The sequence below is a fragment of the Mustela putorius genome, unplaced genomic scaffold (genome assembly GCF_011764305.1).
Source record: "Mustela putorius furo isolate JIRA1106 unplaced genomic scaffold, ASM1176430v1.1 tig00003834_pilon_pilon_pilon, whole genome shotgun sequence".
Taxonomy (NCBI): domain Eukaryota; kingdom Metazoa; phylum Chordata; class Mammalia; order Carnivora; family Mustelidae; genus Mustela; species Mustela putorius.
The window spans coordinates 47,775,004-47,799,158 of record NW_025421987.1 but is presented as its reverse complement, the minus strand read 5'-3'; the positions used below and the strand labels follow the sequence as shown (position 1 = coordinate 47,799,158).

Below are 24,155 nucleotides of genomic sequence, written 5' to 3'. Positions count from 1 at the left end.
CAGAATTTTGATGAAGGATTTGGGCAATAAGAGGAAGCAAAGAGATGTTTAAAATGGATAAATTAAGAAATAGCAGCACAAGCATGTTATTAAGCAAAGAGGTAGATGCCAGATAAAATAGCTGAAAGAGTTAAAATTGATTGCTTCTGAGGAGTGGGAATCAGGGACGGGAAGAGGGGTGAGGATTCATTTTTCATTAAAAATCTTGTAGTACTATTTTAGATTATAAACTATAGACAAGAATTTCTTGATTTAAAAAAAAGGGTTTAAAAACAATTTTAGTTCCAGCTTGTAGCAACCTAATGCTACTGTGTAAACCTTTGTCTCTTACTCATTCAGGAGAACATTGGCTGCTCACATTTGCATCTATTTTGCTTTAAATGTGTTGATTACCTTACTGTGATTCTTCTCATCAGAGCAAGGAAACTAGGAGCTGATTCTTTGAAAGAATTAAGATTAATAAGCCCCTGGGCAGAACTATCAAAAAGAAAAGAGAAAAGACCCAAATAAAACCATGAATGAAAGAGAAGAGATCACAACCAACACCAAAGAAATACAAAGAATTATAAGGACATATTATGAGCAATTATATACCAAAAAATTGGGCAATCTGGAAGAAATGGGTGCTCTCCTGGAGACATATTAACTACCAAAACTGAAACAGGAAGAAATAAACAACCTGAACAGACCCATAACTAGCAAGGAAATTGAAGCAGTAATCAAAAATTTCCCAACAAACAAGAGTCCAAGGCCACTAGGGCCTTCCTAGGGGAATTTTATCAAATTTTATCAAATATTTAAAGAAGAATTAATACCAGGGCACCTGGGTGGCTCAGTCAGTTAAACATCTGCCTTCAGCTCAGGTCAGGTTCTCGGGGTCCTGGGATCTAGCCCTGCATCGGGCTCCCTACTCAGTGGGGAGTCTGCTTTTCCCTCTGCCCCTTTCCCCCACTCGTGCACGTTCTCTCTCTCTTTCTCTCAAATAAATAAAATCTTTTAAAAAGAGAAAGAATTAATACCTATTCTTCTGAAGCTGTTTCAGAAAGTCGAAATGGAAGGAAAACTTCCAAACACATTTTATGAGGCCAGCAACACCTTGATCCCAGAACCAGACAAAGACCTCATCAAAAAGGTGAATTACAGATGAATATCCCTGATGAACATGGATGCAAAAATTCTCACCAGGATACTAGCCAATAGGATCCAACAGCACATTAAAAGGATTATTCCCCATGACCAAACAGGATTTTTTCCTAGGCTGCAAGGGTGGTTCAACATCCACAAATCAATCAATGTGATACACTATGTTAAAAGAAGGGACAAGAACCATACGATCCTCTCAATAGATGCAGAGAAAGCATTTGACAAAGTACAGCATCCTTTCTTGATCAAAACTTTTCAAGATGTAGGAATAGAGGGAACAAATATCAATATCATAAAAGCCATATACAAAAAGCCCACAACCAATATCATCCTCAATGAAGAAAAACCGAGAGCTTTTCCCCTAAGGTTAAGAATGCAAGAAGGATGTCCACTCTCACCACTGTTGTTCAACATAGTACTAGAAGTCCTAGCCTCAGCAACCAGACAACTAAAAGAGGTAAAAGGCATCTGAATCAGCAAAGAAGTCAATCTCTCACTCTTTGCAGATGACCTGATCCTCTATGTGGAAAACCCAAAAGACCACCCCCAGATTGCTAGGACTCCTACAGGAATTCAGCAACATTGTAGGATAGAAAATCAATGCACAGGAATCAGTTGCATTTCTGTACACTAACAGTGAGGCAGAAGGAAATGAAGGGGTTGATCCCGTTTCCAACTGCACCCAGACCATAAGATACCTAGGAATAAACCTAACCAAAGAGGCTCTGTACTCAGAAAACTATAGAACTATAGTTCTATAAATAGAATACTCATGAAAGAAATTGAGGACGTCACAAAAATAATAGAAAAATATTCCACGCTCATGGATTGGAACAACAAATATTGTTAAGCCGTCTATGCTACCTAGAGCAGTCTGTACATTCAGTGCAATCCCCATCAGAATACCATCAACTTTTTCAGAAAACTGGAACAAATAATCCTAAAATTTGTATGGAACCATAAAAGATACCGAATAGCCAAAGGAATATTGGAAAAGAAAACCAAAGCTGGTGGCATCACAATCCCAGACCTCAAACTCTATTTCAAAGCTGTAATCATCAAGACAGTATGGTACTGGCACAAAAACAGACACATAGATCAATGGACCAGAATAGAGAACCCAGAAATGGTCCCTCAACTCTATGGTCAATTAATCTTCGACAAAGCAGGAAAGAAAATGGAATGGAAAAAAGTCTCTTCAACGAATGGTATTGGGAAAATTGGACAGTCACATACAGAAGAATGAAACTGGACCCTTTCCTTACACCATACACAAAAACAGACTCAAGATGGATGAAAGATACCTCAAAATCCCAGAGGAGAACATGGGCAGCAACTTTTTTTTTAAGATTTTATTTTTTGTATTTAACAGAGAGAGACACAGCAGGAGAGGGAACACTAGCAGGGGGAGTGAGAGAGGGAGAATCAGGCTTCCTGCTGAGCAGGGAGCCCACTGCTTGACTGGATCCCCTGGGATCGTGGCCTGAGCCGAAGACAGATGCTTGACGACTGAGCCACACAGGCACCCTCACAGGCAGCAACTTCTTGCTAGATATGTCCAAAGGCAAGGGAAACAAAGGCAAAAATGAACTATTAGGATAAAGATAAATAGCTTTTGCACAGCAAAGGAAACAGTTGATAATATCAAACCAAAAGATAACTGACAGAATGGGAGAAGTTATTTGCAAATTACATCAGATAAAGGGCTAGTATCCAAAATCGATAAAGAACTTATCAAACTCAACACCCAAAGAACAAATAATCCAATAAAAAAATAGAAGATGTGAACAGACATTTCTCCGAAGAAGATATCCAGATGACCAACAGATACATGAAAAAGTGTTCAACATCACTTGGCATCAGGAAATACACATCAAAACCACACCTCACACCAGTCAGAATGGCTAAAATTAACAAGTCAGGAAATGACAGATGTTGGTGAGGTTGCAGAGAAAGGGGAACCTTCTTACACTATTGGTGGGAATGCAAGCTGGTGCATCCACTGCAGAAAAGAGTATGGAGGTTCCTCAAAAAGTTGAAAATAGAGCTACCCTATGACCCAGCAATTGCACTACTGCATATTTACCCCAAAGATACAAATGGAGTGATCTGAAGGGGCACGTGCACCAGAATGTTTATAGCAGCAATGTCCACAATAGCCAAACTATGGAAAGAGCCCAGATGTCCATCAACAGATGAATGGATAAAGAAGATGTGATATATATATATATATATATATATATATATATATATATACACAATAGAATTAGTATTCAGCCATCAAAAAATGAAATCTTACCATTTGCAATGATGTGGATGGAACTAGAGGGTATTAGGCTGAGCAAAATAAGTCAATCAGAGAAAGAATTATATGATCTCGCTGATATGTGGAATTTAAAAAGTAAAATAGAGGATCATAGGGGAAGGGGAAGAAAAAATAAAACGAGATGAACTCAGAGAGGGAGACAAACTGTAAGAGACTCTTAATCTCAGGAAAGAAACTGAGGGTTGCTGGAGAGAAGGTGGGTGGGAGAATAGGGTACCTGGGTGATGGGCATTAAGGAGGGCATGGGAGTAATGAGCACTGGATATTATATAAGGCTGATGGATCATTTACCTCTACCTCTGAAACTAATAATACATTTTATATTTTTATATATATATATATATATATATATTTTTTTTTTTTTTTTAAGATTTTGTTTATTTATTTGACAGGCAGAGAGAGACGGGGAAGCGGAGCCCAATGCGGGGCTCGATCCCAGGACACTGAGATCATGACCTGAGCCGAAAGTAGAGGCTTTAACCCACTGAGCCACGCAGGCACCCCTACATTATATGTTAATTAATTGAGTTTAAATTTAAAACAATAATTAAAATAACCTAGGATGGGCTTGGTAGAGCTCACTTTGAAGTCGCATCTTCTGCTGTGGTCTTGTCTAGAAGTGTATCACGCACATGTGCCATGCCCAGGGTTCTCTCTTCAACACACGGTTCAGTGCAAAAGACAAATGTGACAACTCACGTCTTCACTTGACACAGTTAACGCATTTCAAGAACAGGATTTAAGTAAAACACTAATCACATGAAACAGCTTGGTCACTGGCCACTATGTTCCTGTCCTGGGGGGAGGGGTGATCAGGGTTCAATGCTGCTATTCCCATCAGTCACGTGGTACCAGTGCTGTGGTTTGCACGCTGGTCAGGGAGACACCTGATGCCACCAGGCTACCCGTTGGCTGATTCAGTGCACAACGCGGGAAGTAAAGGTTTGCTGTACAAGGGATAGATGATGGAAAATGGAAGCTGATCCCCCCGTTGAGGAATAGTCCGATTGCTCTCGCTACAATGGTTTTGTTACTTACTGCTTGGTGTAAACTTACAGCTCTTCGTTTTAGAAATATTTTATTGTGTGGCAGGGCTTTGATCAATTGTACTGTTTGGCAGTGCTTTTTTTTATTTTGCAGTAAACCCTTTCGGAAACAAACAGCTAGAAAGCTCATGTTTAATGAAAATCAAATAATGAATTTCCAGTTTTTCAAGGAAGTTGACAATGCATGCATAGCTTGCTCAGATTTGTCATCCCTTCTATCCAGCATCGGGTTCTAGTGATAGTAGCCACAGGGAAACCAGAAGATGCACCCTGTGGAAAGAACACAGTAGTGTCCCTTATCTGCAGCTTTGCTCCCCACGGTTGCCCACAGTCAGCCCTGGTCTAGCAGCCTCCAGCTATGCCACTCGCCTGCATCGTCCCCCACCCTCCCTCTCATCCTGGAGCCCATCTGCCGTATCATCGTAGGAAGAGAAGATGATGGAGATATTTTGAGAAAGACCACATTCACATAACTTTTATTGCAGTTTATTGTATAATTGTCCTATTTTATTATGAGTTTTTGTTAATGGCTTACCGTGCCAGTTTATAAATGAAACTTTATCGTAGGTATGTATGTATAGGAAAACACATAGTGTAGAAAAGGCATCCACTGGGGGTCTTGGAACATATGTCCTATGGATGGAGGGAGACGACTGGACTCTACATTTAAACTTTATCTCCTCCCCCAAGCAAGACCTAAACCGCAGCCCTTTGCCCCATTGCTTGTCCCCTAGTCCTGGCTCTAAGTACCTAGGGGTCCCATTGTTTTGGTGTTCCAGTGTTTCCCATCTGTGTTTTCTCTTGGCAGGGTTGAGTTTGGCAACCCTCACAGCACTGGGGGTGGGGGGGCGCCAGCCCAGCCTCGATCTCCCCTCTGGCATTTTCTTCTTCACCCTTAGGCAGCATTTGCAAAAGAGGCATACTCTGAAGCCCAGTTTCTGGTTCATTCCACAGCCAGGCCTCTGGCTAAAAAGTCCACGTCTTTTCTCAGTTCAAGAAGCACTCACGGCTGTTGATCGCCATGTCACCCCAGCTGACTGGCTACACAGAAGGGACTCAGAGGGTCATGATAGTGGTGCCAGAGGCACGAGTTACAGTTTTGCAGCGGCCACTAAAATTACAGAGGTACCTCAGTGAAGCCGAGTTTACTCACTTTTGCAGTCGCTCCCAATTGCCTGCTGCCTCCCCTGCTGTTCACACAGCCCGCGACAGTCATCCCTTTGGATAGATAGCTCTATTACAGTGTTGATTCATATAGAATTTATATGCAGCAAAAAGAACAGAAACGTCTCCACAGTTGCTGTCACAGCGCTGGTGGGTAAGGACAACAGGTGAACATAACTAATCGTTTGTTAACCAGGGTTATTAAGACAAAGTGCAGAGCTGTAACAAATGACACCCCAAGTCTCAGTAGCCTGACTCAACGAATGGCTCTGTCTTGTACCCTTCACAGCTTAGTGCAGGTGGATGGCTGTCCCAGGCAGCTGGCCTCTGAGCATTAACTCCTCTGTGGCTCTGCTGTCTCCTAGAATGTTCCTATTTCCTGTGTTGAATTTTCTCCGTAAGAGCAAAAAGAGAGCTCCAAAAAGATTGCACTGGACGTTCTGTGGCTAAGCCTAGAGGTGGATGCGTCACTTCTACCTGCGTGCCATTGACCAGGACTGAGCCCATGGCCCCGACCTAACTGCAGGGGAGGCTGGGAACTGTTGACTTCCTGTGTGCCCAGGCAGAGGAAACACGATGGCTGAACGTCTCCTCAGCCCTTGTGACAGGCCATGGAAAAACAGCTGGGTAGAAGTCAGAGCTGGGCTTTGCAGCTGATGTGCTGGGTGGCTTTAGGTAAGTCACCAGAACCACTCTGAGCTGTTTCTAACTTCCGGTAAGGGTGCTGACACTGCTTGCCTTGTTTCTGTAAGTGAGTTCACATTGTTGTATAAATGTATGTGCTGGTAATAGGGCTTGTGGCCTGCACTCTTTTTTTTTTTTTTTTTTAAATTAAGAGTATAGGGATCCCAGTTATCAATTCACTAACTACATTTTGAACTCCTATAATAGTCAGGCATTGGATTAGCTACTGGCAAACTCTGATCCCTGGATCTTACATTCTGGTGGAGAGACAGACAATAAATAATCTATAAAGAAATAACGTGGTTTTGTGATCTACATGATCTAAAGCAACTGAAGGGCTCAGGATAGGCTTCTCTGGAAAGGCAGCACTTGAGCTGAGACCTGAAGGATGACCCAGAGGCAGACACGTGAATATTGGTAGAAGATTGTGCCCAGAGGAGGGGCCAAATTGTGCAAAGATCCTGGGGTGTGATGAAGTTCTAGAACCTAGCGCCAGCTTTTGCTTTGTCCTCAGCCAGCCTCGTGCTCCCTCATCAGGTGGAAAACCGGTTTGGAGGGATCCTTGCATGGCCGAATTGTTGTATGAGAGGGAAAGATTAGGTCAGAGATAGGGGCCATGTCATGCAGGGCTTTCACCTTTCTGTGCCTCAGTTTCCTCACTTGTAAAATAGGGCTAATAATATCAACTTCATAGGGTGACTGTAAAGGATTACATGAGATCATGTGTAAAGCGCTTAGAAAAATATCTGGCATGTGATATATGCTAAGTGTATACAGTGAGAGAGGATTTTATTCTAAGCACAGTGGGAAGGTTTTGGACACTTTATAGCAAGGAGTGTGACCTATTGTCCACAGGTGCAGCCAGGCTGGGTTTGAGGTGGGGGTGTCTTCCCTTCTTCCAGACATGAGATTGTAAAGGGGTTTTTTTTGGTGAAATTACCAATCTCCCCCCACCCAGAATTTTCAAAACATCACATGTTTCCATTAATGAAAATGTATGTTTTATTTTCTGAACATTTATAAGATTCCCTCTAAAGATATCTAAATATACAAAGTATTTAAATATACAAAGAATATACATGAATAAGCTTTTGTAAGCTTCTGGTTTATCCCCTCCACACCGCTCCCCCCCCCCTAAATAGAGCCAAATATTGGTGCATAGTTTGCACGGAAATTTCTCTGCATTGCATTCGGGGGGGTATGTGAGATGACACCAAGGTGCACACCTCTTGAATTTCATGTAAATAAAAGGCGGCCTTGTATTTTAGAGCATGTAGTTCCAAAGGTCTGTTTGTGGAAGAGGACAGTTTTAGGAGATTAAAACAATGGCTTTAAAAAAAATCAAACATGCTGCAGAAACCGATCTTTTTGCTCAAATTTGTAAATGGTGTGTTGGGGGAAGAAAAGCTGCAGATGCAAGGAGAATTACCATTTCTACAGAAATCGATTCCATACAAAAGAGGCTGCCCTCCTATTTGCATTTTGCTCCCAGGATCCTGAAAATGCAAACCATCAGCTTAAAATGTACTTCCCCTATTGGTTCTCTGGCAGCAGCTCCCGCACTTGGAACGTTGGCCCGTGACAGTAAGGACATCCCAGGGGCTGTGGGGTGAGCTGAGGTCATTGTTGCAGCATGAACAAGGTTTTGGCCCACACAGGACTCAGCTGTTGACAGGGAAAAGCATGAATATAGAATTGTTTTTCTACAGGCAGATAATAAATCCCCTGGTCCATATAATCTCACAAAACAGCAGCTTTTTCTCCATTGCCACCAAAAAAAGCATCTTAATGGAGTTTCTGCATTAAGTATTAGCATCCCAGCAGATTTGAAATATAAAGTTTCCTAAAAGATCTGCATCTTCTTTTGTTTGTAAAGAATGACCTAGAAAGCAGAGCAGCCTTCTGGAACTCTTGCTGCTCTTGGGGGTAGGAAATACTAGGACACAAGAGGTGGGGCTGCCTAGTAGGTGCCTTGTTCAGGGTTTGTGCAAAGAAGCTGGTGTTCCTTTGAGTACCTGGCAGATTCATTCACTTAACAGGTCTTCATGAGACCCCTCTGATTGGGGGCATACGCTGTCCAGAAGCTGGGATATAGCAGTGACCAAGGCAGGAGGGAGACTTGCCTCTTAGAGTTCTATCTTTCAGGGAGAATAGACAGTCAGGGAGTAGGTGGGTTGAGTGACCTCATGCTCAGGGACAAGGGGCAAGTAGCTCACTGGGCAGAGCCCATTGTGGAAGGAGGGGCTGGGGTCTGGGAGTGCCTCCAAGAAGCGGTGACCTTGAAACTGAGACCCTCAACATGAGTGAAAGAAAGGCAGAGGTGGGCAAGTATTCTAGGCAGAAGGAATAGCTTGTGAAGGGCCTATGAGGTTTTTTTTGTTTTGTTTTTTTAAGATTTATTTATTTATTTTGGGGAGGGGGGGAGGGGCACAGGGAGAGGCACAAGCAGGGGGAGGGGCAGAGGGAGCGGGAGAGAGGTCTTAAGCAGACTCCACACTGAGCGTGGAACCTGGGCTTAGTCTCAGGACTCCGAGATCATGACCTGAGCTGAAATCAAGAGTTGGCCACTTAACCAACTGAGCCATCCAGGTATCCCCTGTGCGGTTTTGTTTTTATTTTTATTTCTCCCTCTTCTCTTCTTCCTCACCCAGAAAACTCAAGGATGCCCAGGCTGGAGAATATGTAGAGCATTATCCCATCTTCATTAATTTTTAAAACAGACACAAAAAACACAACCATGTATTTTTCATGAATACAGACATACTTAAACAAAAGTATTTTGAATGGCACAGAAGGAAACCCACTGAATTTATGACAGTGGTCCCTTCTGAGAAAGGAGGGGAAATGGGTCCTGGGATGGGGACGATAAACTTCATTGTATCTGAAAACTTGTATTTATTTTATTAAAGGAGACACTAAAAATGTGCTGTCAAAATGTTAACAATAATTAGTTCTGGATGGCTGGTACCTAGGTGTTTGTTGTATTACTCCATCATATATATATATATTATATATATATATATTTGTTCTTTTAATATCCTTAACAAAGGAAAATCAAGAGTACAGACTGTAGATTCTTCAAGTGGAGAGGTCACCTTTGAAAAATATGCTTTACAAAGTCCTTTAGAATGAGCCTCTAGGAGCTCTAAGCAAAGTTCACCTGGGAGGGCTCCAGACAATCTTGATTACTCACATTAAAATGAAGAACAGCTGTTGTGTGGTCGTGGAAGGGTTCCCCGAAGTATGCATCTCACTGCAACAGACAGCCCTTGGCCTTTGGTGCAAAATGGCGTTTGTTTCTGGTTACAGTAGACCCACAACTGATACCGACCAATCTCTGTGTCCTTCCTTCAAAAGAGTTTTTGCCGGGGAATGTTGTTGGGATCAGCAGGTGTTCAATATTTCAGTGACGTAATCTTGTTTCTATTGCCGAAAAATGCTACTTTATCCCATTGGAAATGTGTATCCAGCTTGACCACAGAAACGGATCAGCAGAGCTTTCTTAGCACCAAAGAACTGAAAACTTGCAAGTGAAACAAGACTCTGCCCTCCTCTGCCCCTCTTTGCTCCTCTTGTTGTAGAAAGTCCCCAGGGCAGTTTTCCTCATTTCTTAAAAATTTTGGCCTCTGGCTCACTGCCAGAGTGTCTTCAACACTCTTCCTTGTCACAATTCATAGTGATTTCGGTGCCTACATGGGGGATCCTGTTGGGTCTTGCAGCTCCCATCCTCCATAAGCTTATCCTCCATTGTTCCTTGGCCACCCACTTCCATTGCATGGTCCTGTCTCCACCACAACCGAGGTTGTTACTGCCCTCACCCCACTGATTCAAGGTTTCTATCCTTCCCCAGCTTAGATGCCATGGCCCATCATTATTGTCATTCCCCTGCCCCTGTCTTTAACTCTCTTGGCTCTCCCTCCCTCCATAGTCTTTGCTTGGCAAACTTACCCACCCCACCAACCTCCCACGCTCTGCTGCTTAAGTCCAGCCCTCCACCTGCTCTGCATCTTCACCCGGGGACTGTGTGTGGCTGGGGGGAAACCACAACCATGCAAAGAGGCCTCACTCTTGGTTTATTTGCCTCAAACGAGCTCTCAGCACTCCTGACACTCCTGCTACACTTCCTTAATCCATTTACACAGCTCTCCTCTGCTCCCAGACTCCTGATAGCTCCTCTCACATCCATGTTTGCTGCTGATGACCTTGTTCCCTATTTCACAGAAGAAAAATTTCATCTGCTCTCACAGCATCACCTGCAACCTCACCTGCCGCTGCCTTCCCTCCTCTCTCTAGGCACAACAGTCCATGCTCCTTTCAAAGACTGAACCCCCCCCCCCATCTGTGCCTTAGAGCAAATTTTCCCTTGCCTACCCAATGCCATTTCTCCAGCAACTCTATCTCTTTCCTACTTTATCAGTTTTGCCCTTTCTGTGGAATTATTCCCATTGGCATGCAAATGAGCCTTAATAGAGCCCATTTTAACTATCCTGCCTTGACCCCCACCCCCTTTTCCAGCTACCCACCTATTACTCTGTTCATCTTTCCAGCAAAGCTCCTTGAAAACTTTGTCCCTATTCCTCTCACCCATTTCTCTTGATCCTTCTCTTACCAGGCTTTATCCCTGCTGCTCCACCGAAACAGCTTTTTCAGAGCTACCAGCGACCTCTGGTTGATAAACCCAGTGGCCATCTTGTAGTCATCTTCCAGTACATCCTCCTAGTTAGTAGCCACTCCTAACTCAGCAGACTACTTCCTCTTTCAACACACTCTTTTCACCTGGCTTCTGGGCACCACAGACTTCTGATTGCATCCTACTTCTTAACTCAGTTTGATCGTATCTGGAAGACCCGATGGCATCAGAGTCCCCCAGGGGTCAATCCTTCCACCTCTTCCCTTTTTTACTTAATCTGGACGTGGAAGAGTCTCAGAGCTTTGAATTAACCCCCCATAGAGTTTATCTACATTTACACGGTCACTCTTCATGCAGAGACAACCAATGTTAAATTAATGTAGCTCAGAACGGTTTGGGGTTTTTTTTTTTGGGCTGGAAAATTTTCAGTGATTGATAGCTTATATTTACAATTACAAATGTAGTGTCACATTTTTGTAATTTTCTGATCATAGGCTAACTAGAGATTGCATGCAAAAAAATAAATACAACCAAAAAACCCAGAGGAATTCTCCAAGAACTATCTCAGTGAGAATGTTTAAAAGTTAAATTGCATTTTCTGCTATCAGCTTTATAGACTTTGGCTTTGGAACTTCTAATACACTATTAAGATAAGCTCCTAGCAATTAGAATACAGCCATGACAAAGCCAAAATATCCTTTTGAGACTCCTGCACTATGGTTTTTGCCATGGGGTGTGTATGTCTTTGACACCAAAGACAAATAGTACTGAAACACTGCTTCTTATCACAGAGGGGAAAAAAAAATAAAAACAACTATGGCACTGAACTCACCAACATAGGAAGCCACGTTTATGTTAAAGCATCTATTGACCCTTGAATAGGAGATAATTACTTAAGATGAATATAAACCAACTACCGTTGGCTGTTGTGGGTTTGTCTTTCAAATCACTGACTTTTTTTGTCATCTGTAAAATGAAATTCTTACATCATACAGTGGAGAGCTCATTGAGTTGAAAAGATAAAATGCATCTGGTTGTGAGACTTTATGATCAAATGCTTGGATGAGTAAATTAAAAGATAGTGTGCACTGAAAAAGAAATGGGGCTTTTGTTAGAATCCTGCTGAATGCTTTTGTAGCCATTTTTTCTGCCTGTTCAGGAAACAAGGAGGGAAGCATCATAAGAATTCTATGGAGGAAAATATAGTGAAGAAAGTTGTATAAGAAAGTGAAAACTCAACTTTTTCATCAGTGCATTGTGTTTCAAGGACACCTGGTATATAAAGTTTCCATGTGGAAAACAAAAACTCAGTGATTCTGAGAAGAGATGATTCGGTAATTACTCAGCATCATCAGTATAAATAGTTGATCTGGATTTTTCAGGACCCAAACTGAAGTATCTGTAAATTAACTGCACAATTGCCAAACAATCCAAACTTGATAGAAGTATTCTACATATTGAGATTATCCTGTTGTATTATTTGTGAAGAATGCTATTTCAAATATTTCTTTGCCAAGCAATACCTCTGGGTGCCATGGTGTTTTACAATTTGCAAATGGGGGTGCTAAGATCCAGTTAGAACTGGTATTCTTTGTAAGCAGTGACTAACAAATTTTAAGACTAACCCAACATTTTGCAACTTTGTTGAGATAAACTCTCTAGGAATAAGATTGTGTTCCCTCATGAATTGTAGCATTTGTCAAAAGACAATAAATACTTATATTTTATTAGGAACTCATTATGGTAGAAAACCTTTTCTGGGTTAGTTCAGATTTGTGGAAAGAAAAGCATCGTCTTAGGTATATTATATTTTAATCTGCTCACTTCAGGCTAGATGGGAAGACTTCAGATACTGTTTTCATGACATGGTTTTCCAATTGGTAATTTCTCTCCAGGTTCCTGAAGGAAAAGTGGTAGTTCTTAATTTCCGATTCATAGATCTGGAGAGCGACAACCTGTGCCGCTATGACTTTGTAGACGTGTACAATGGTCACACCAATGGCCAGCGTATCGGGCGCTTCTGTGGCACGTTCCGGCCTGGAGCCCTTGTGTCCAGCGGTAACAAGATGATGGTGCAGATGATTTCCGATGCCAACACGGCTGGGAATGGCTTCATGGCCATGTTCTCTGCTGCTGAACCAAACGAAAGAGGTAGTGTTTCCACATAATAGCAATCATGGCGGTAATAATGGCTTACGGGTTAGTGGGTGCCTCCTGTCCCTGGCTGAGCCTCGTCCCAGGCTCTTTGTATGTATTTACTCCTTTAGCCTAAAGTTGAAGAGCAGTTCTTCTCAGGCAGAGCTAATAAATGCTGTTGAACCACCAAGAGACCATTCAAAAAGTCTCTTTTAAAATTTTATTTATTTATTATAATTGTATATTATTTATTATATTTATATTTAATATATAGTATTTATTATAATATTTATTATTTTATTTTGTTTATTTTTATTATTTTTTCAAAAAAGTCTCTTTTTTTAAAGCCCAGGTGATTCTTATCAAAATTCAAATATAGAAATTCCTGGAGTAAAAATATGAAGCTTACATACACATATACACATACAGATATCAAAACATATCCCTTCACTCCATTATAGTCCCATCTTGGAAAGAGACGTGGTCGGTGATTGCCGTCCCTTTCTAGGTACAATTCTGCAGTAGCTTTTTAAAAATCTAAGTGGGATCATACATTCATATTATTTCACAACTTTTTTTTTTTTTTTCACTTAAGAACTACATATTGGGTGTTTTCATGTCAGTACATATAAGCACCCATGGGTAGAAACGTCTACCCTGAAGAGATAAGATTGGGCAAGATCTGTTAAATATGCAGCCTTTTCCTGGAGGGCATTTCCTAGTCTGCTCTTGCTTTAGGTTGTTGCACTGCATTTCGGTTGGAGATGTCAGAGAACAGGCTCTGGGGCTGCCAAGAGCAGCCAGAATGTTTGGGAGGAAATGCTGGCTCGGAGCTACAGAGGAACTGAGGCACAGAATGTACATGTAAAATCCACCAAGATCTCTCTTTGGGCAACAGGCAAACTCTGTGTTTGACTGACTGTGCGGGTCAGTCCAGCTGACCCGTCACAAAAGCATCAGGTGAAAGTGAACAGAGATGACAGCTGCTGCGCGCGGCCAGGGAGACCCACCGTGAGCTTGAGTCTAGGCAAGTGAAATGCCTGCTGGAACCCAAATCCTTTTTCACACAAACACAACAGAATCTAGAGTCTCTGTAAGGTATCATTCATAATATCCGGTATCTATGTGGTAAAACCAGAAAAGTGTGTCTATAATCAAGAGGAAAAGCAGTCAGTAAAAACCAGTCCCAGGATAACTCAGATGTGGCAGTTAGCAGATACGCACTTAAAGGAACTATTCTAACTATGCGTAAGGACTTCAAGGGAAACAGATGTGTAGTAAATAAACAGACTGAGAATTTCAGAAGAGAAACAGAACTATGAAACTATAAACTATATTTTAAAAAAAAGAATAAAAGAGCAATTCTAGAACTGAAAGAGATTCTGAAATTTAAAAATTTACCTGGTGGGCTTTCAAGCAGATTGGAGATGGCAGAAGAGTCAGTGGATCTACATAGAAATGATCCAATCTGAAGAACCAGGAGGAAAAAGATTAAAGAAAAAGAGCCCAAGAGAGTGACGCAATGTCAAGTAGGACAGAAAAATGTCTGAAGAAATAATGGCTTGAAGCCACCCACATTCACTGAAGAACGTTAATTTTATAGAGCAAAGAAGATCAACAAGCCCCAAACAGGATAAATTTTTAAAAAGCCACACTGAGGAACATCAAAATTGCAGAACTTTAAATATAAAGAGAAAGTTTTAAAATTAGTGAGATGGAAATCAAATCACATACAAGGGAAAGATGGGGTGAAGGATGGCTTTCTTTTCATTAGAAACAGTAGAGGCCAGAAGACAGTAGAGTAGCGTTATTAAAGTAGCTGGAGTAAAACTATCAGCCCAGAATTCTGTACCTGGTCCTTAAAAATGAAAGTGGATTAAGGACATATCTTGCACCCCAAGAAATATTGAAGGAAGTTCCTCAAGTTGAAGGGAAATGGTCCCACAGGGTAACACGAAGGTAATAGGATTGGCAGCCACTGGAAATGGTAAATATAAAAGACTACTGGGGCGCCTGGGTGGCTCAGTCATTAAGCATCTGCCTTCAGCTCAGGTCATGATCTCAGAGTCCTGGGATCGAGCCCCGCATCCAGCCCCATATCGAGGTCTCTGCTCAGCGGGGAGCCTGCTTCCCCATCACTGCCTGCCTCTCTGCCTACTTGTGATCTCTCTCTCTGTCAAATAAATAAAAAAAAAATTTTTTTTAAACCACCCTGAGGAACCGTTACAAACCTACCAGATTGGCAAAAATAATTGACATCATCCAAGTATGACCGAAGGGCTCGTACCTGGAGACATACAAAATGCTGCAGCCTCGAGGGGAAATCATTCGTAGTTTCTTCTGAAATTAAACATCGACAGCTATTCTTGGCCTAGGAATTGTTTTCCTGGGTACTGGTGCAAGAGAAATGAAAATGCACGTCCACAAAGAGATTTGTACAGAACAGGTCACAGCAGCTTCACTCACAATAGCCTGAACTGGAAACACCCAAAGGAATGTCCAGCAGAAGAAGAGGGAGACAAATTGTGTTTCCACACCCACAATCACCCGGGAGAGTAAAACAGCAAACTATGAATACAAACGGCAATATGAATCCACCTGAGATGCCGTGCAGGGGAAGCCAGATGCAGAAGAGTCCACAGTACATGAGTCCATGTTTGGGAAGCGCTAGAATAAAACTAATCTAAGGTAAAATTTTTCAGAAAAGTGGTGTGAAGAGTTGGCCGACTGGGAAGGGATACTGGAATTTGGTGGGAAATGGATTCTGTATGATCACAGGAGTGTGGTTAACACAAGGAGATTAATTTTTCAAATTAGTATAGCTAATATTTGTGCCTTTCACCGTACATGAATTTACCTCCCTGAAATCTCTAATAATAAAGCAAATGGTGGGGATTGGATAATGATATTAATAAAAAGAACAGTAGAATAATAATTAATTGTTGAAATTGGGTGACGGATACATAGAAGCTAATTATATTATTCTAATTACTTTGTATCTGCCTGAAATTTTCCATGATAAACAGTTTTAGAAATTATCCAGCCTCAATTTTTATAGGGCATTTTCTTAGAGATGCCTTTTAAGAATGATTCTCTTCTGCTTCAAAGATATTATATAAAGTATATTAAGTTCTCTTAGTTTCAGTTCAGTTTTTGTTAGTTTAATTCAAATAAAATTAAATTTAGAACTTTGTATTAAAATACTGTTTTGGGGCACCTGGGTGGCTCAGTCATTAAGCCTCTGCCTTTGGCTCAGGTCATGATCTCAAGGTCCTGGAATCGAGCCCTACATCAGGCTTCCTGCTCTGCGGGAAGCCTGCTATCCCTCTCCTACTCCCCCTACTTCTTTCTGTTCCTGCTCTCACTATCTCCCTCTCTCTGTCAAATAAATAAAAATTTTAAAAATATATATATTGTTCTGAAATTATTCCTGTTGACCTATCAGTATATATGCATGGGCATGTCTGAAATGATGTTTCTCAAATATTAATTGTGGTTAGTTTTAGGTGGTTGGATTTGGGGTAATTTTCTTTTTCTTCTTGATGCTCTTCTGTATTGCTGAAAATTTATAAACTTTTTACAAACAAAATCTGTTCTTAAAATTATTAAAGATGCATAGCATATAGAGTTTTCTGGTAATGAGAGTATTCTCTGCCAACATATTCAAATTTTGTCTGTGGGCATGCATTTTAATCCTATTAATAAACACCTCTGTCATGAAGGTTCTTTAAAATCTGTATGATTTGTTGAGCCAGCATGATTTCTGAATGTTTTATGCCCAAATGTCTGTCTTCACTTACCCAAAAAAACAGAAAGAAAAGAAGCTATAGGCCTGACTCCACTCCTGTGTTCTCTTGTGCTCATGTGATAGGTCAGGTAACAGAGATCATTCAGTGTGTGGCTGGTGGGGGTGGGGGTGGGGGGTGTAGGAGGCTGTGTAACCATGTTTTAGGAAAAAATTGAAGAGCTTCTGCCAGTGGCTTTATTCACTGTATTATTACCAATATTCCAAATCCCAGTCTTCTTACAGTTGCATTGCCATAACCTGGATTTTTTTTTCATACTTTAAAAATTCAGGGGATCGGTATTGTGGAGGACGCCTTGAAAGACCTTCCGGCTCTTTTAAAACCCCCAACTGGCCAGACCGAGATTACCCTGCAGGAGTCACTTGTGTGTGGCACATTGTAGCCCCAAAGAATCAGGTAAGATTCCCTAAAAACATGAAGAAAGCGTGTGTGTGTGTGAATTGCCTAGATGATGCAAGGGGCCCATCTCTCAGGAGCTTAGCATGCGGGGTGAGGTGAGGAAGGCTCTGCTGGTCGCAGGTGTCTTTTCATACAAAGACCCAGATTAAAATTGCTTTTGCACTATTTGACTTACAAAAGTTGTGCATTTAATTTCCTAGTATATAAATATGATTTTCAAATTTCAGTATAATTGTAAGCAAATCCCTGTGAGATTTCTGAACCCTGGGGAAGGTGTTATAAACAGCAGTGACTGAGTATGGGAGGACTGGAATCCCCAAGTACATGCAGGTTTCAAGTCACCATTTGTTCACGTGACAGATGAACTGTGACACCTTCACCCGGACAAAGCTGGGGCAGGCACACTACATCTTCCCCTCAGAGAACGAGTCTGAAGGCTAATCTGCCTTGTGGGTTTTTTTTTTTTGGTTATTGTTTAATATAAAATTTATTCAGGTTCCCCACAAATAGCTTCATTCATTGCTGTAAAACAACCAACAGAGAAGGTCTGGTTTTCTAGTGCTTATTAGTTTGTGGTTATATGAAATTTTACCATTTCTGGGAACCACTTTCAGATATGAATTTCAGGACAAAACTTAGCATGGGAATAGACCAAGTCTTCTTTGTGGACTTGGGGAAATAACTTTTAAAAAATTAATGTTATAAACACTACAGACTTTACTCAAACACTAGAGGGTGAGTGTTAGGATACTGTCTAAAAAAAACTTTTCTAGGCACCTGAGTGGCTCAGTTGCTTCAGCAACCCACTCTTGATTCTGGTTCAGGTCATGATCTCAGGTTCCTGTGATGGAGGCCTCAGACTTCCTACTCAGCAGGGAATCTGCTTCTCTCCTTCTGCCCCTCCACTCGTGTGTGCACACATGCTCTTTCTCTCTCTCTAAAACAAATAAATAAATCTTTAAAAAATTTTCTAAGCTTATCATTTGTATGACTTATACAAATACTATTTGTCATATATTGATTTTTTAATGGAAAATTATTCAGGCAAATATACCATGCAAGTTAGTGATTTGAACACTCCCTCTCTCTCTCTCACATACCACACACACACACACACACACACACACACACACACTTTGATCATAATCTCCAAACCCAGTTTTATTTTCAAGAATAAAAATATGGTCATTTACTTAATGATGAAAGATTCTACAAATTTATTGAACTTTTTTTAATAGTTTAACACTTAAAAATCACATTTCTTGATATTTAAGCCATTATGTAATTTTTTTTTTTTAAGGTTTTATTTATTTGACAGAGAGAGACAGCTAGAGAGGAAACACAAGCAGGGGGACTGGGAAAGGGAAAAGCAGGCTTTTGCTGAGCAGGAGCCCAACATGGGGCTTGATCACAGGACCTTAAGATCATGACCTGAGCCAAAGGCAGAGGCTTAATCCACTGAGCCACCCAGGGGCCCCTCCATTATGTAATTCTTGAGATTGTGCTGGTCATTTTTCTCTCTGTGACATTTGGAAATGTAAAATTTCAGCCTAGTTATCCTTGCAGATTACAATTCAGCATCTTTTTTTCATTGTTCATCTCTTTGATTATTTAAACTTAAATTTGGCTTCCATTTTACTAATGTGATTTTTGGCTTTAGCCAAGTTTTTTTTTTTTTTTTTTTTTTAAGATTTTATTTATTTGTTTGACAGAGATCACAAGTAGGCAGAGAGAGAGGAGGAAGCAGGCTCCCTGCCAAGCAGAGAGCCCGATGCGGGTCGATCCCAGGACCCTAGAATAATGACCTGAGCTGAAGGCAGAGGCTTTAACCCACTGAGCCACCCAGGCGCCTCCAGCCAAGTAGTTTTTAATGACTATTGCAATGCCTGAAATCATGGAAGCACTGTCAAAGTAGAATATAATGGGAAGATTAAGTCCTAAGTAATTTCTGTGCAAACCTATGAGCATAAGTTAAAGACTTATTTTCATTTTTTTAATCATAGCTTTTCCCTTTGTTCTCCTTTTTATTTACTCATTTTTAATCCTTTCTTCAAAAGTTATTATGTGACTAATTTCTAAGTAGAGAAAATTCAGCCAATTTTTAATAATCTGGAAAACATTTTATTAGTAACTGGTTAGAAATTACTGGACCCAAAGAGGAAATATTTTAATATAATTTAAAACAGTGCTAAATATGAATAAGCTGTTATTCAGCCATAACTGGTGCTGACTTTTTAAAGGTGGGTAAATATGTAGACATGCGATGGTTACGTTCAAAGCCAGAATTTACCACTGGTCCCTCTGTGGTGCTGTTGCTGTTACCATCTTCATCCAATTATTGCATGTGAGTCTCCTTTAGCTAATAACTATGGCCTGTCCTAACAGAAATTAATGCCTGTTATCTTCTCTAAGCAGCAAGGGGGGGTGGCCTGCCCACCTGCATAGAACCAGCTATCTGGGTACCATGGGTATTGATGACCCATTGAGATTTCCTTTGATTCACAAATTGGAGGTGCCCTGGAAAAATCTGCTTGTGAGGGGAACGTTGCCTATTAAAACAAAACTTCCTATTGACTTGAGTAACTTAAGGATACTATTATTGGTACTAGTACAAAAAAACTAATACTTAAGAAATCTAACACTGACTTGTTTATCAGTGCTTTCAAGCAGCCTCTTCAGAAATCAACCACATCACCAAGTAGGCTGTGCTCAACTCAGTAGGCACACTTTTCAAACAAACTTCAGGAAGACTCACAGTCAATCTCTACTTCCTGAATCTCTGGTCCTAAAGAATTTATCTTCTTACATGTAATAGGAATATCATTCTCCTTCCCTTGAAAGAGGAGAAACTCTATCCAGCATCTCACCTACCCAAATACGAAACACATATACCACACCTCAACACACTCTAACATAGGGGACATGTCAGAGGAGAAGAATGAAGTAGGTATATACCTCTGCTTCCCACTCCAACACGTATCCAGTTATGTTCTTAATGTAGGCTGTTAGGGTTACATGGTGTTCCCATACATTTGTAACTGTAGGTGAACAGATCTCTCAAATTTAAGATCTTAACCAAGGTTGATCTTTTGGAATGATTAAAATAAAAAATACCACAGTTTTGTTAGAGAAGAAATATGAAAACAATAAGAAACAAATAATTCAAACAGAATGAACACATTCTTTACCAAGGAAAATCTTGCAGATCTGGGGAGAGGAAGATTCCCGTTTGAGATTATTCCTCAGTGCTATCTTGATATTTCTAATGTTGTGCTTTCTCTAAAGCTTATAGAATTAAAATTTGAGAAGTTTGATGTTGAGCGTGACAACTATTGCCGGTATGATTTTGTGGCTGTGTTCAATGGTGGAGAAATCAATGACGCTAAAAGAATTGGAAAATATTGTGGCGATAGCCCACCTGCGTAAGTAGTGTCTGTATTATTTCATTAATGTTTTAGTGGCTCTAGACTTCTTTTTCAGTCAATTAATCAATTATATTGATATTTATATTTTATTTATATGTAAATATATTTTTATTTATAAATTTATAATTTATAAATTTATTTATGTTTATATAAATATATAAAATTATTTTATATTTATAAAATTTATAAATTTTATTTTAAATTTTTAATTATTTATAAATATACAAATATATTTATTATATTTTATTTATATATAAATATATGTATTATATATCTATATTTTATTTTCTGGAGGATTCTATGCTGTTATTGTTTTGTTCACAAATTCTGGGGTTCCATGGCTATAGAGTCCCATACAGCACCAGCACTAAGAGTTAGCCAGCCCAGAAAGCAAGGCAACATTGATGAGTGTAGTGAGGCCTCAACAGCCAGACAGATAACAGAAGCAGGGTTGGTGATGCCCCAGAGTCAGCCGCTAGCCAGATACCTGGAGACATCACTGCTCTACAAAGGTGACTTCAGGCATCAGAGTGGAATGGGGGAAGTTCTGAGAAAAAAAGCAGGCGGCTGAAATTGAAATTACTACAGCTCAGGGTGTCTAGCTTACTGAGTGGGTAGAGCTTGCAACACTTGACCTCAGGGTCCTAAGTTTGAGCCTGTAGAGATTACTAAAAAAAAGGGGGGGGATCATGGGTGGCTCAGTCAGTTAAGCATCTGCCTTCAGCTCAGGTCATGATCCCGGGGTCCTGGAATTGAGTCCTGTGTCAGCTCCCCAGGGAGTCTGCTTCTCCCTCTGCCTGCAGCTTCCCCTGCTTGTGCTTTCTCTCATCCTCTCTCCATCTCTTTGTATTAAATAAATAAGTAAATAACATCTTTAAAAAATTACTACAGCTTGCTGTCAAAGTCACCATTCTGCCGATTGAAATACCCTTTCTCCTTTGTTGCTTAAACACAATTAGATTATATGTGTCACTGGATTTTACATGCATGTCTATGATTCCCCTCGATGCATGTGAGTTACAGCAAAGTAGTTTTCAATTTAAATTCATTTAGCTTAAGATTGATAATACAAAGAATTCTTAATACATGCAAGTTGGTTAAAATTTGAACATTACCATACCCAAATTTGACTCTCCAGCTGAATGTGTTAGAGAAAGGCCCATTTCTAAGCTCTCAGAAAAGGTGTTCCTGCTGTATTCTTCTCCTGTTGCTGCTCTAACAGATTAACACAAACTGAGTGGCTTGTAGGAACCCATTTATTCCCTTACAGTTGTGAAGGTCAGAAGTCTGAACTTACTTTCACTGGACTAAAGCCAAGCTGTCAGCAGGCTGTTTGCTTCTGGAAGCTCTGAGGGGAGAATCTATTTCCATGCCTATTTCAGCTTCAAGAAGCTGCTGCTATGTTTTGGCAGCGGTTTCCTCCTCCATCTTCAAAGCACATCACTCCTATCTCTGCTTCTGTCCCATATTGCCTTCTCCTCTTCTGGAGTCAAACCTCTCTTTTCTGAGGACACCTGTGGTGACATTTAGGGCCCACCTAAGCAATCCAGGACACTCTCCCCTTTTTGAGATCCTTAACTAAATCATACCTGCGAAGTCCCTTTGCACAGAAGATAGCGTATTGACAAGCCCCGAAGATTAGAATGTGGACACACGGGGGTGGGGGCACTACTCAGCCTACCACACACTCCTTTATTCAAAGCCAGTCCTACGCCTAATCCTCCTTCTGACCTTCTCCTTTTCTCCCTTGATACTTCCCTCTGTCCAGTAGTCCTCTTCTTTTTCTCCATCATCTCCACCTTTAACCTCTGCCTCCTTTTTGTTTTTATTTCTTTCCCATAGCCTGTAAATTTAAGTTCTACTGAATTAAGGGGCAAAAAAAAAAAAAAAAAAAAAAAAAAAAAAAGGAGCCCTTTCTTGACTCTATCCTGCTGTTGCTTTTTCTGCCATATCTCTCCTTCTCTTTATATTCAAATATTTTTAAAAATTTTTCTCAAGTTTCTAGCAATACAGAAATGAAGATAGCCTTTAAAAATCATACAGGACGTACTCTCTGCTCAGCGGAGAGCCTGCTTCCTCCTCTCTCTCTCTCTCTGCCTGCCTCTCTGCCTACTTGTGATCTCTGTCTGTCAGATAAATTAAAAAAGTAAAAAATAAAAAATAAAAATCATACAGGGATAAGTACTAAACAGTGTTCCTAAGTTAAAAAAAATTTTTTAAGCATTGTTCAGTTGATAAAAAATAAGAGAACTCATAAGAGGTCAAAAATGTTAAGAAACCTATATCCGAAAGGATAAGTACTTGCAGGTGACATGTGCCAGTTCTTGGTGACCTAGAACTTCACTCACAGCAGACCAGGCTTCGAGATAGGAGACAGAGCTCAGGGTCGAGGCAAGAGGTGAGATTGGATCAAAGACCAGAACATAAGTCAGGCACCCATAGAAAGTGACACCATATGGAGAATGTGACTGAACTCATTCTCCTCCCCACCAAGGGTGAAGGTAAGGAGATTGGCTGTTGGGGCTTTGGCATTCGGTAAAGGGAAGAAAAGGTATTCTCTCATGAGAATTCCTAACCAAAAACCAGTCCACATGTGAGTCTGAGGTTAGAATTGACACTACCTGACTGTACAAAAAACTGTAGCCCAGAATTTAAGGTTTCCCATTTGATAGTGCCCAGAGGGACTGAGAGGAGAAAACACAAATCCTGTCTGGGAGAAGGCATCTAACATAGGCTTTAGCAATTCCTATAAGTAAATTTCAAGGAATATAAGTTCCCAATCTAAATAATCATAAAACATAAAGGAAAAGTTAACATAAACAAGAACCAGCAGAAATAAATAATATAATCAGATAATAATATAATAATATATAATAATAATATAATCAGAGGCCATATATAGTAATTATCATACAGAATGTGAAATAAATATGCTTAAAGAAATTCATACAAAATGAAGGTGCAGATTATTGGAAGTCTGACCAAGAAACAAGAGACTTTGAGATATGATCAGAATTAACAAAGAGCCTAATAAAATTTCTAGAACTGAGACATTTGATAATTTACACAGAAAACTGAATACATGTGTTAAATAGTAGATAAGACACAGCTCCAAAAAGAATTAGGGAACTGAGAAACAGTTGTGAAGTAATTACCTGGAATATAGCATAAAAAGATAATAGATGGGAAATATGAAAGAGAGGTTAAGAGCCATAGAGGCTAGAGTGCGAGGATCTAAAATACATTTAATTGGAGTTCCATAAGAAAAAAATAGGGAATATAGGAGATGTAATGTTTGAAGAAATAATAGCCAAGTTTTCCATTATAAATGAAAGACCCCAATTATCAAGTTCAAGAACTCAAATCCTAAGCAGTATATATATTAATATACCAATT

At 40.3% G+C, this 24,155-nt stretch overlaps 1 protein-coding gene across 1 annotated transcript in view; it reads left to right on the top strand.

Annotated features, from left to right (window-relative positions):
- The window catches only part of PCOLCE2 (procollagen C-endopeptidase enhancer 2), a 65,691-nt gene that overhangs the window by 25,361 nt on the left and 16,175 nt on the right, over positions 1–24,155 (top strand). Inside the window, exons 3-5 of the mRNA XM_004754472.3 lie at positions 12,889–13,144; positions 17,207–17,331; positions 20,620–20,756. Coding sequence (XP_004754529.1) covers positions 12,889–13,144; positions 17,207–17,331; positions 20,620–20,756 — 518 coding nt within the window. The remainder of the gene's footprint in view (positions 1–12,888; positions 13,145–17,206; positions 17,332–20,619; positions 20,757–24,155) is intronic.